The sequence below is a fragment of the Poecilia formosa genome, unplaced genomic scaffold (genome assembly GCF_000485575.1).
Source record: "Poecilia formosa unplaced genomic scaffold, Poecilia_formosa-5.1.2 Scaffold44, whole genome shotgun sequence".
In the NCBI taxonomy this organism is placed as follows: Eukaryota; Metazoa; Chordata; class Actinopteri; order Cyprinodontiformes; family Poeciliidae; genus Poecilia; species Poecilia formosa.
In genome coordinates this window covers 2,788,943-2,802,700 of record NW_006799983.1, presented here as the reverse complement: position 1 = coordinate 2,802,700, position 13,758 = coordinate 2,788,943, and the positions used below count along the sequence as shown (strand labels likewise).

Below are 13,758 nucleotides of genomic sequence, written 5' to 3'. Positions count from 1 at the left end.
GGGAAACTTTTGTCAGATGAGGAACAGACACACTCCCAAGAAAGGGCAAAGCCAGTTTTGTGACGAAAGGTCTAATTTGGCTTCTCTTAATACAAGACAATATTGCAAAAGCTCTTTGATTCCAGGAAATCATAAGTCTTTACAGGTTGGCAGGTTAGTGCAGAGTGAGGTGAGGCAACAGGATTACTGCCCCCTACAGGTCAGTTTTGTGCTCAAATTGCAAAGCCCCCCACTTTGACTCATCTGTTGTTTTTACCAGCCACATCATAAAGTCAGCTGCATTTGTAAAAGCTCCACTCACACTTTGTAAAGGTTTAATAATTCATCCTAAAGTCCATAGTTTATTGTGGATATTTCAGAAAACCTTTACTTTTCCTCAACTGAATGAATATGTGTTCTGCTCTTCCACAGTCCCTACATTCAATGCTTTCTTTTTGTGTCTCTGTTGTAGGTCCCTGAGATCATCAGTACGTTGAGGCAGGCTGGCAAAAGCTCAGCACGCAACAATGACATCAGCCCTGACTCCATAAAGACGTCCACGAGTTCAGAAGGCAGTGATTCTTCAGAAACATGCCTCTCCTCAGTCTCTGCTACATCAAACTCCACCGCTCCCACCTCTGCTGTGTCCCCAACAACGTTTGCTAAAAAGTTTGAGGTACTTTTCTGCGGCAGAGTGAGTGTTGCTCACAAGAAAGCCCCGCCCGCCTTAATAGATGAGTGTATCGAGAAGTTCAGTCAGCTGCATGGCTCAGGGACGACAGATAAGGGAGGTGGGGGTTTGGTGGATGGGCTCAGGAGGGCGTTTACCTTCCCATCCTCTGGACTGGGGAATGGCTCTGTTCGGAACGGTACAACGGGAAGCGCCACCACTGGGTCAAGCGCTGCTCTGTTTAAGAGAGACTCCAGCTTCCCAAACCTGCACCTCGATGAGAACGGCCTTTGTCCAGAAATTTCCAACAACAACACTACAGATTCGATCACCTGCTCGACGACGGTGCAGCCGACCAGCCTGCAGGAGAACCGGACCATGCTGTTTACGGTAATGAATTATCCCATAAAATCGCACTCATTGAATATTGTTGATCATGGTGGATGCTTTGTGATCAATTATTGTTTTTCCACCTGTAAAATAAAATTAGGAAAAATTATTATTTTTAAAAAAATGTTTAAAGCTTGTAATTAAGAAGAAGCTTTTTATTGTATGCTCCACAAAAGTCAGAAATTCTGACTAAAATGAGTTTTTTGTGTTCCTTGGTAGAAATGGTGGATGAAAAAGCTGCGGAAATAATGCACTCCCCTCTTGTTGATCCACTTGTATCGACTGTTTTAATTTTATAAACCTGGGAACAGAGAATCATTTCACCATTGGATTCAGCTGATTCATATCTTTAGATACTATAATTGCCAACATTAACAATATATATATTCTGTCTATTTTCTAGATTAATTAAAAATGTAGTTGTCATTACAAAATGTCTTTTGTAGAATAAATATACAAATATATATTTTAAATGGCCTGTAATAAAAAGAAGAGTCGAATTAAAAAGCACAGCAGCATATTCCCTTCACTGACTAAATGAGGTAATTTTCATTGAGCCAACTTAATATTATATTGGGAAATATGATATTTCCAAATATAATATATTGGGAAATGTAATATATTTCCCAATATATTATTTTTTATATAGATTATATCAATGTTTGAATTTGGATTATTTGTTTTGAATGTGTCAGATTGTAGGCAGAAAACACAAGCTATTGTTGTGGTTCACAACTGTTGATTGTGAAATTTTAAGACCTTAAATATCTCAGTTTTAATGTTGCTGATGAAAAAAGCAACATGTTTCTAGTTTTCTAAGTTGACTCCATACCTGCCATATGCTTGCAACACGTTTCTGAGAGGATTTTCGTAACATTTAAGAGTTTGGACTTGATAGAAAATAAGTGGCAAAGGACAAAAACATGATAGAAAATAATATCGACTCAGCAGGAACAAATGCTGACTGGTGCTCAAATCTGCCGAAGCAACACTCCTCTGCCTGACCTTTACTTGCTCCCTCCGGTATTTTGCTAGCATGGATTTTCCATACTGCATTCCAGACAGGAAATGGTCATCACTGGCAGAGGAATCATCGTATTACTGCCCAGCTCAGGATATATCGGACTTCTTCTTCTTGACATTCATGATTCGCCCTGCTGCCGCCACAGCCTGATCTCATTGTGTGACGTCACTCCTTCCTCTTTGGCCCAGGTTTAAACAAGCTGATCGAATAATTACATTAGGAACAGTCTCAGTATGGGAATAAGATTTAATAGAGAAGAAAACTGGAGGAGGACAATGTCTTTAGAAAATTTAGCTAAAATGTATTTTTTATTTTTACTTTTTGTCCCAAAGTCACTGACTTAGGTCAGCCTCTGGAGTCCACATAGAACGATCTGTAGGGAGGTTCCTGCTCTTTAGGTTCATCATGTGAATCCTGTAACAAATTTCCTCATGGAAAATTAAATGATGTCAGCCAAGATATCAGAGAGAGAACTGCAGAACTCTACAAGTCTGCAGGTTCAATTTCCAGATCTGTTGAGATCATTTTGTAGTGCTGTGAAAAATTAGTTGCCTGCTACAGATTTCTTATGTTTTCAAATTTTTTTCACACTTGCATGTTTCAAATTATCAAATACATTTTAGCATCAGACAAAAATAACCTAAGCACAGTGAGTGCATTTAATCATATTTTAGGATTTTTTTTGTGACATTTTTGATGCTCAATGAAAAAAATTTAAAAAATTGCAAATTTATGGGTTTCCGACAAAAGTGAAAAGAACTTCGTTGTTGATCTGATAAATCAAAATTCTCATTGTGATGATGGTTTTTTTTCTCATGATAAGTGATGCGATAAATTCCCACCCTAGATAAAAGAACGTTGTATGAAAATATAGCGGCAACATTTTCAGAAATGAGTCACAAAGATAAAGCTTGTGCTCAAATAGTTGCAAAATCATTTAAGATTTTTTTAAAAATCAGCGTTTTGGAGAGGCCATGATTTCAGCATAGTTGGAAATTTGTGAGCACAGAAGTGTGTGTGTGTGTGTGGGGGGGGGGGGTGTGTGTGTGAGAGAGAGAGAGTGTGAGGGTGTTTACTCGACAGAAGTGTGAAGAGGAATGGACAAAAATTCCAGCTGTTGTGGAATTTTTATCGAAGGATACTAAAAAACATTTGGCACAGGTGTTGAAGTCTAAAGGTTATCCTAACAAATATATTTATTTACATTTCTTGCATTTACAGTCTTGCATTTATCTAATAGAAACGTTTAGGGCTTTTCCGGACCTAAAACCAGAAAAAGAGTCAGACTTAATGTCAGAATGTTTGTATACAGCGTACATATGTTTATGTCTGGTTTCAACTCTTTAGCATTTACACAATACCCCACTCATGCACACTAAAATATTTTTCTGTATGTCTTCTTATTAGGTGGGCAAGTCCCAGATCTTCTTGGTCAGTCCAGACACTAAGAAAGTTGCCATAGAAAAGAGTTTCCGAGAAATCTCATTTTGCTCTCAGGTAAGAAGCGCAGCGTTTTTACCCAGATGTGTCTCATTGGGTCTGTGTTTCATTTGAAACAAGTTTTGCTTCCATCTCTTTCCAGGGAATTCGTCATGTCGATCACTTTGGCTTCATTTGCAGAGAAACGGCAGAAGGCGGAAGCTGCCATTTTGTGTGCTATGTCTTCCAGTGCACTGATGAATCATTGGTAAAGAAGTCTTTATTTAGATCCTTCATTTCTGCTTTCTAACACAAAAAATCAATCGCCTCTAATAATGTATCTTCTTTAGTTAGTTATGCAGTGACACATCATTCATGGTTTCAAATAATGTTGTAAACTATAGTGTTACACATTATCTGCACTGTATTTATTTTAATTTAACTTTTTTTAGGCTAATTTCTGGTGGGGGGGCGGCAGGGGGTTTCTGTTCGTATCAACAAAACTCAGGCGATCTTCTGTTTCCAGAAGTGAATTGATTGAACACAATTATACTTTAATCATTTGTCAAACGTATGAAAGAGTGGTATAAAGGTCCACTGTGTTGCTGTTGTAGGTGGATGAGATCATGTTGACTTTGAAGCAGGCGTTCTCTGTGGCTGCCCTACAGCAGAACGCAAAGACCCAGAGCCAGCAGTGTGACAGCTGCCCCATTCAGCAGCTCCACAGGCTGTGTGAGAGAATAGAAGGTAGCAATTATGTATTTAAGCAACACCTTCAATTATATTTGATAGATACAAACCATGACGAACCAAACATGTCAAATGCACAACAAATCTGAAATAAAACGACTCTTTCTCATATTGTCTGTTTGTTCTTTTGCAGGTTTGCACCCTTCCAAAACAAAGCTAGAGCTTCAGAAGCACTTGGCCACTTTAGACAACGATGAGCAGGCTTCAGTCTTTGAAAACACTATGGTAAGGTGTCTGTGAATCTGAAGGACATGTTGTAGCGAGAACACAAACCAGCCGGTCGGCAAGTTGTTTATCATGACTCAATCAGAGTTTCCTCCTTTGAGGTTACACAGGCACACATATCATACATTATCAAAATATTTCAGCCAACCAGAGCTGCATGCTCACTCAGTTGGTTTATGCTTTTAACTGAACACACAAGATTGTTTCAACATAATTTGTAGTCTTTCCTATGATTATGCCACATGTTGAGCTGTAGCAACAAGACAGGTTATAAGAGTTCACCAGTAGAGAAACGGGATCCTCATTTCTCTGTAGCACAGCTGACATCTGCTGGTGATCTGGCTGAACTACATCAAGAAGTGCTCAGTGGGATTGATGCGTTATAGAGGAGCAGAAGTATTCATACCAATTTGACTGTTTACACAATAAAACCACACAATGTAGTGTTATGGACCAACACAAAGTGGTGCATAATTGTGAAATGGAAGAGAAGTTTTTTTCAGTGATATATTACACTGATTTGTTATCGACCACAACGAATCAAGACGTTTTAGATTCTCATTTAGGTCTGTTCATTTTAAAATGTGAAGATGAATATTGTAATATTGTAGCTCTGGCTGTTTGCTTCGTGCTGCAAGGTGAAGCCAACCAGTGGTGGTTGGCAAAAGGTTGCAATCCTCTTGCAACCTCTTAGAAATTAACCGGATATTTTCCCTATTTTTGAAATGGTGACCAAAAAATCTGAAGGCCATTTGTCATTTTGACAAATTACAATTCACAAACCAGACCACTTGGACATTTTCAACTTTGTACATATAGTTAATTGCATATTTAACTAAATCAATCAGGAAAAAAATCCCACTTGGCCATTATCTCCGAACTGGACACCTTATTCAATCGTGCCAATATCCAGGAGCCGACAGCGTGTTGAAGAGTTATGGGTCACAGTTCGGTGCAGCTGGACCACAAACGCACAAGCAGAACATGCAGCAGGATTTTCCTCCCTCTGAAGCGAGTGCTTGTGGGATCAAGCTCCTCGTTCAAAGAATCTTGCCGTCGTCTGATTATTTCACTTGGAGAAATATTCCCTGATTTCAAAACTTTGCCTGAAGTGGCGCTTGTAATTCCAGTCTCCGGTGTGGCAGCCAAGTGCTGGTTCAGCCTCCAAAGCAAAAGTCCAAAATTTCAGGACAGTAGCCTTTGCAGCAACCCAAGTTTTTCCATTTTTCATCGGTAGACTGAACAGTGCTTTTTAAGACATGTAACGCTTGGAGGAGTCCTTTTAGACTCCTCCAATTTAAACTGATCCCTAACCTATCTGTTGTGTTTCTTGTTCATGATGCTGCTTGTTCACTAATGTTCTCTAGGAATCGTCTAAGACTTTACAGAAAACCTGGATTTATTCTGATGTTAAATGACTTCTGAAGTCAAGTCTTTATCCTGGATTTTATGTTGAGATATGAGAGCAGAGAGTTCTGAATGCTTTAACCTCTTGGAACTGTGCATCATTTTCTGGGTGCTTCACAGTTATGCATTATTTTGTGCTGTATGCCATATAACATCTCCAATAGGATACAGAAATCTGTGTTTGTAATGTGATAATGTGAGGTTTAAATATCCATAAACATTGTAGTTGTGCTGGGGACCAAAAATAGAGAAAACACTCATCCATCTTGTATTCCTGCTTGTCAAGCAGAAATGGTTTTCAGTCAGAATTGCCAAATAAACCACATGTTCTTGGTTAGCATGGAGCTTCTATCTTAGTATCAGTTACATGGTGATCATGTAAATATGCAACAAAAAAACAGACTATTGCTTTAATCATCTCTTGCAAACCAAGCTTAAGGAAAAAAGGAAATGAATCCTGTTTTGATTTATGTTCTCCCCATAACAATGTCCTTGAATGTTCAGTGTTTTATTCCTGCTGTTTTACTCAGACAAAAAAAAAACCCTGTTTGTATGTCTAAACTAAATACTTCCTATAGTTTATAAAACATTACTCTACGTAACTTTACATCTGCATTTTCCTCTGCAGCGGGCTCGTCCTAAGAGCGATCAGGAAGAAAATGAACTAGTGATGGCCTCCCTAAGGAATATGTATGAGGAGAAACAGAAAACTCACCAGCACTCTTCTCTTGACAACAGCAAACAGGTACAGCCTGCAAGCCTCCAAATTCATTTTCCTGATGTTGGGAGCAGCATTTTGGATTGGCACAGTCCTAATTTGGACCTTCCTATTTTAACTGACCATGATGCAAGTTTTTTTTTTTTTTTTTTTTGCTGGTCCATGTTTGTTTGATCCGTGCTGTGTGTGCAGGTCTCTGAAGATGCAACTCCTGCACCTCAGGAGACACAACAGCAGAGCAGCAGTCGGCAGCGGCTGGAGCAGTTCAAGTCCAGAGCGAAGCGCTCTCTTACCGAGTCCTTAGAAGGCATCTGGAAGGTACTGGATTATATTCTGCTTCATTTTGAAGGCTGTTTTGGACAAGTGTGCACTTTCAGTATTTTCTTTCCTTTCAAATAATACACTTTAAGCTATAAACATGACCCTTTATTTCCATATATAAATGCGCTTTCACCATTTTAATAAACTTTAAAATAAAATTTATCAAAACTAGAAACAACCTCAGAGAAACGTGGAAATCTTCATTGACCAGGAAATGCCTGATTGGTACAATTTTTCTTCCCATCTTTGAAGCTAATCCAGAGTTTTGAAATAAATCTAAAGTGATGTTTGATCTTGTGATCGTTCTTGTATATGTCTTATATATTCTTGTAAATGAGTGCATTAATTCATAATACGCCTTCAGAGATTCATATTCAGGTGTGAACTGATGAACGTAGTGAAAGTAATGTCTAGAACGTCTCATTTATGGTTTTTGTAGGGAAGCAATAAGGCCAAACCTCAGAGGGAGAGCAGTCAGGGAAGTGAGAGCAGCTCTTCTTCTGGTGCTGTCAGCAGAGGTCAGCCGTGCTTCGAGGACCCCCTACGACCCACCAGCCCACTCAGGTAAACCCACATGAAGGCTACAGTTTGGTCATTTGTGATGTTTAATGCATTTTGCTCATATGCGTGAACTAACTTCTATTTGCTACTTGGTGATTATCTTAAACAGTTTTTTAGCTTTCATATGCTTACTGTCTTTCCTTGTTTTCTCCTCAGAGGCCACAACTCCGCTGGAGACTTGAAGCTTCTTGACTCGTCTATTCCTCTGTCTTCGTCGTCCTCCTCTCTACCTGATAATCCCGAGCCGCAGGGCTTCCGCCGGCGGGCCAGCACCTTCAGTCATTCCCCCTCCCCGTCCTCAGTGCTCGAGGACTCCCCCCTATACATGCAGACTCATTCGCCTCAGGAACTGAGTGCAGCGACGAAGCCCAAGCTTGTACGACACTACTCTGTGAGCACAGACAACCCTCACCAAAGCAAGTAAGAAGCTCATGTTTTTATATAAAAACCATAAATTTGTGTAAAGGAAACTTAAAAAAGGCGCCAAGCTTTAAAGATGACCATAAACTGGTATTAGCCAGGAAAAACCTGAACAACCAAGGTGAGCGTTGCAAAACCAGCTGGCTAAGTTATGCATCAATCTGTCCGTTTAGTTTTGTTTCGGTTTCATTTTACTATTGTTCAGAAGTAGGCTAAGCAGAGATTGAAACTTATTTGGAATTTGTTCAGCCAACCAGACTTGTTCTCCAGCATTGTTTTGGTTTATCTGCAAACTGTGCCAAAGTAATTTTAATGACCTGAGGTTTAACAACAACAATTAGATTTTTGATATTAAAGTGGGATAATTAAGTGTTCAATATATCTCCAAGTTTCCTCTTTTCTAAGAATGAAGAGGTCTGTAATTTTCTTTGTAGGTACTCCTCAGCTGTGAGATACAAAAACTAATAAAAAAAAATCAGAAAAACAAATTGAATGACTTGTAAAGGGTGCGTCAAATATTTATGTTCCCCACTGTATCTGAATATAGGGCAGGCATAACATGACCTCTTGACTTTAGTCATCAGCTGCACCTTTTTTCCCCTGAAACTGCTGCAAACTCATTTCCTGCTTTCTTTTTTACTTGTAAAACCTGCTTGAAGATGTATCACACTAACTGCACAACATTCTCCTCTTTCTTTTTTTTTCCTGTGGTGTATAGTTAATGGGTCACGGCTTCCTAGTCCTGCAGAGCAGGAAGTTTCTAGGTTCACACTCAAAACTGTTAAAATGTTCTCAGTTAACATATCTTTACCGGGACAGTAATTAGTGTAAAACCTGGCTTGAAGTTAGTACACTACAATTTAGTAACAATGTTGATAAATTAACTTGGTTACTAAATTAGTTACTTAGTTAATAAATTGCGAAACTGAAAATTTCAGTTTATAATATTTTACTAGCAGAACGTCATTAGATTACTTATTTGGTATATTTAGATGTTTTCAGTTCTGACAAAAAAAAAATTCAGATTTTTAATATGAATTACCTAAAGAACAAAAAACTATTTGACATGCAGTTCATTGTATTCTGATGTTTTATGAATTACAAGCTAATTTCTAAAACTGAAGTATATTTGCTGTAAAAGTTAATCACCATTATACTTCAGCTATAATATGTTTGAGGTTTGTATATTGGCAGTACAGTTTAAACATATTTTAAATAAATTGTAGTATATAATTTTTTTAAGTATCTTGCGTCATATTTTTATTTCCTAACAATCTTTGAACTTGATGACCAGACTGTTTAAGTTACAACACATTTTTCAACGTTGGAAATCATCTTTATGTATTCTATGAAATGGGATTATCCTAAACGTTTGATTACTTATTCTTACTTGCATAAATATTAAAACAAACTGTTAGGTTTGAAATGCTTCATATCATCTTCCTTTTTCCAAATTCTACAATTTTTTTTCTGTTAAGTTAATAGGCCCAAAGTCTATGACTCTCTTCTGTTTTATTCCTTCTTTATTTGCACCAATTTTCAGAAATCTCCCAACCGACTCCACCCTTCCTCCTCTTCCTCCCTTTCCTTCATGCCATTCTCCTCTCCTTCTCCATCATCCTTCTTCACCTTCTGCTGGAGCCCGTTTCAATAAGAGAAGGTGAGAGTGTGGTTTTCAGTTTACCTCTCTGCAGTGTCATTTCATTAACTGTTTCTTTATACGATTTCATGCAACATATCTTTGTGTGAAATGGGTCCATGTTTTCTTTTTCTCATCTGTGTTTTGCCTCCCATTCCATCACCGCCATCTCAGCCCTCTGGGTGGTCTCCGTGCCCGTCTGCACTCCTCCTCCTCTGTCCCTAACTTTCTGAAATTTCAATTTCTGGCTCCTGTCCAAGAGAACGATTGTCCCGAGCCAAAAAGCAGGTACACATGTGCACAGAGTCATCATATCTATGTGGGTGTACCAAGATCTCCATGAATCCCTTCTCCTGTATAACTCATATATGTGTAAACCGTAATGTTTTGTCCCGTCTTACGTAATGACGGCTTATGTTTCCATCTGTAACCACACTTGTGTGTTTGTTCTTTCAGGGATGTTGCAGCTCTCTCTACATCGAGAGCAGCTTGTGTGGCGGGTGAAAGTCCACTGCGAAACCACAGACACTCGTGGAGGCAGCAGATCTTCCTGCGGGTTGCTACTCCTCAGAAAGGCACAGACCCCACTGGTAGGAACTCGCAATATTTAATAAATGGTTCTCTTTTTTTCCAATGTAGTTTGCTTATCTTCATGATGTAGACAGTATTTTCTCATTTCTCTTATTGTACAAGTTGTAACATCAACTCGTTTTCAGTCTAAAAATGTTAACCAAAATGGTAGGAGAAAGAAGAAGCACGTGCAGGCTGCAGTGACAAGACGTTTCCACTCTGTGTCGCCCTTTTGTTTAAATTAACCAAGGTTTTTTTTTTTTTTTTTTTTCTCCATCTTCACCGGAGAAAAACCAGAGACTTTTTTTGTACTACACAAAATCCTCCATGAGATGTTAAATGCACAGGTGATATTTTTTACACTATTGTAAGGTAACACATTAAGACACTTTATGGAACCAGAATAGCTCAGAGCAATTATCTGCTCGTACATAGACGCAACCTGCTGAAGTTTCAGAACCAAATTTCCTTATCGACTATAAGCAAATGATAGCTTTAAATCATCATTACTGAAACGGGCACGAATCGCACCTCCTCAACTGTTTCTGAAACTTTTTCACTTCTGCAAGTTTAGTGTCCCATTTTTTTTTTTTTTTTTTTTTTTTTTTTTTTTTTTTTTTTGTTTAAGAAAAAAAAAAAAATTAAATAATAATTAAAAAAAAGTGGACAAATTAATTCATGTTAAAAATAACAATCCGGCCCAGATTTTGGTCACTTTGACGTTTAGCAAACATCATCAATTATATTTGATAGTTTGCAAAACAAATCAAAATGTTAATTATTTTTACCTACTCAATCAAAATAAATGATATTATAATACCCATTCCTAAAATATAATTCATAAAGAAGCACAGTTTCTACTGTTTTGGTACTTTGTCCTGCAGTACTGGTGTAAAGGACTACATAAACTTTGACCAGTTAAAATTTCCATTTGGAAAATTACAGGAAACATTAATCAGACTCGTACTCTTGAGTAAACCCAGCGCATTTAATAACAAAGCTCTTCTTAGAGTGGATAAAGCTGAGACTAACCAGCAGCTTACACTTAATATCTGAAAGGTTTATATGAATTATAGGATTAGCATGATGCCCTGCAAGGCACACATGTTCACGTCTCAAATCTCATATAATCAAATTCATTCATCTTTCATCAGTCTGTTCTTTTTTTCTCCTTGAAACAAAGGTTCAAACTGAAAGAATATGTTGAAACTATTAAAAATCTCAATCTGATGAAAGTAATTACCTTTCAGAAAATAAAATAAGGAATAAAGTATGAGAAATTTACGTTTTCCATGCACATTTCGTTTTTCCATTCTTATTCTCAAACTCCACTTTTCCAAACTGGAAACCTAAACAGGGTACCTATGCATGCATACAGGTACCCTGTATGTATTCTGTACAAGAACATTAATCTTTTGACTGCTTGATCTGCCAAAATGTATTTTTCTATGCACAATTTATGCTTAAAATAATCAAAGCAAAGAGTTTAATAAGCATGCACCCCAACAAATGACACAAGTTTAGTGTCTCCAAGGATGACTTGAATACGTTTTATTGTAAACAAATGCTGACAGGTGATTTATGTCAGCGGTTAAGTCAACAATTCTGTCTTGTATTTTTCAGTCAGGCAGAACATTTGACAGCGCAGTCAAACCCCAGGCTACTTCAGCACTGTTCTGTTAAAGTATTTCTCTTAATCTTAAGCAAGTAATTTGTTTAATATCATGCAATATCGATCACCTGTCGCAGAATTTGTTCACAATGAAATGTATGCAACTCATCCTTGGAAACACTAAACTTTTTATTCTTTGGCTTGCATAATATTAAATCCTATGTTTATTATTATTAAGATCAGATTACACACAGAAAAAATATATTCTGGTAGCTCAAGCAGTTGAGGTAATGTTCTTAAGCTGAGTTTGGTCTAAACAGCTGGACAGTGACAGATTTTGTCACCTCTAACTGAATTTGCACATTGCCATAAATATTGTTCTTGCAACAAAAATAGCACATTTAAGCACTTTTTCTTATGCCTGCTAGAGATGGCAAAGACCGTGGTGTTGATCTTTTCACGTTAGTTTGTGTTTACCAAACAAACACAGTAACTATAAGTAAGTCACAACCATGTAATTATGACAACAAGAAGAGATGGGATTCTGCTGCGTCATGCACATTCTGAGCCATGACTGTCCGAGGTTAAATAATCCTGATTTTTGTTTTTCAGGTTTGCTTAAGAGCTATTTGTTAGAGAATCTCCTTGCTAGATGTTTTTGGTAGTATTGTATTGTATGCTCAAAGAGAGTCTTGGGAGCTTTGTGATAATTCAAAGAAAGTTTCGTAATTGATATTGTGATTCCAGTGTATTAGTGTAACAGTTTTATGCGTTCCTGATATTCTCCAATCTCACTGTCAACATGTCCAAACACAGCATGTCCCTTTAAAAAAAAAAAAATCCAATGGATAAAACGGAGGGCTGCACAGTGGCGCAGTTGGTAGAGCTGTTGCCTTGCAGCAAGAAGGTTCTGGGTTCGATTCCCGGCCCCAGTCTTTCTGCATGGAGTTTGCATGTTCTCCCTGTGCATGCGTGTGTTTTCTCCAGGTACTCCGGTTTCCACTCCGGTTTCCTCCCACAGTCCAAAAACATGACTATCAGTTTAATTGGCCTCTCCAAATTGCCCCTAGGTGTGAGTGTGTGTTTGCATGGTTGTCTCTGTGTTGCCCTGCGACAGACTGGCGACCTGTCCAGGGTGACCCCGCATCTCGCCCGGAACGATAGCTGGAGATAGGCACCATCAACCCTCCCGACCCCACTAAGGGACAAGGGTGTAAAGAAAATGGATGGATAAAACAAAAACTTTGCTGTAAAATATACAACCTTCCTGTTGTCTGCTTTAAGTCTAGCTCTCTCTCACTTTCTCACAGCCCTGATAAACCTTCGATGTGTAGAAATTACAGTTTTCTATCATCAGATTTAGTCGTGACTTTAAACGTCCCCCTCATGTCTTCACCACCACTCTCACCCACGCAGGGATTTTCTCTGGGGAGGTAACTTTATCTAGTGAGTACGTTGGGGAATGTGGGACTATTGTGTCCTTTTTATCTGCCATCCCACTGCTGTTCATTAGGGAGTAGGGAGGGCGCGCCTGTTTTCTGTTCATTACGCCTCCCTCCTCTAATGAAACCGGTAAGGAGCTGGGAAGACGTCTGTCTGCAGGAATAAAAAGATCTGAACCAAACATTTCGTTATTTCGTTTTGAGTCAGCAGCAGAAAAAACAGAGCTTTTAGCGGGTCACTGCAAAGGACTTTGTGCTGGCTGAATGCAGCGCTGAGTTGGATGTGTTTTTGTGAGCTCATGGATGTGTCTAGAGAGTGTGTGTTGGCATGGGATGGTGGTACTTCAAGGTCATGTTGACAGTCCACACACAGACAGCGCCAGAGGAAAGCACCAGTCTTGTTGACCCACTTTGTGTGTTTTGTGTGTGTTCAACAAAGTTCTAGCAGTGTTGCTTGCCCAGGAAATTGCCTGTGTGCCACTTTGCAGAAATGAATGGGTGTGAGAGGTTTTTATGTTGTATTCAGGCATACACACAGCTTTAACAATAAAGGGTAAATTAGGATGAGAAAAACTATGCAATTTATTTTTTTCTTTCAATGCAGGCAAGCC

General features: G+C 38.5%; 1 protein-coding gene across 6 annotated transcripts in view; it reads left to right on the top strand.

The window, feature by feature from the left end:
- The window catches only part of tbc1d1 (TBC1 (tre-2/USP6, BUB2, cdc16) domain family, member 1), a 51,036-nt gene that overhangs the window by 18,171 nt on the left and 19,107 nt on the right, over nt 1-13,758 (top strand). For 4 of the 6 annotated variants that reach the window (XM_016671409.1, XM_016671408.1, XM_016671412.1 and 1 more), the window contains 12 exons: nt 452-1,039; nt 3,471-3,560; nt 3,646-3,750; nt 4,097-4,229; nt 4,366-4,457; nt 6,493-6,609; nt 6,775-6,900; nt 7,343-7,467; nt 7,621-7,884; nt 9,428-9,544; nt 9,698-9,811; nt 9,980-10,113. In XM_016671409.1, coding sequence (XP_016526895.1) covers nt 452-1,039; nt 3,471-3,560; nt 3,646-3,750; nt 4,097-4,229; nt 4,366-4,457; nt 6,493-6,609; nt 6,775-6,900; nt 7,343-7,467; nt 7,621-7,884; nt 9,428-9,544; nt 9,698-9,811; nt 9,980-10,113 — 2,005 coding nt within the window. The remainder of the gene's footprint in view (nt 1-451; nt 1,040-3,470; nt 3,561-3,645; nt 3,751-4,096; nt 4,230-4,365; nt 4,458-6,492; nt 6,610-6,774; nt 6,901-7,342; nt 7,468-7,620; nt 7,885-9,427; nt 9,545-9,697; nt 9,812-9,979; nt 10,114-13,758) is intronic. The other 2 variants (XM_016671410.1, XM_007551938.2) reach the window with 2 other exon arrangements.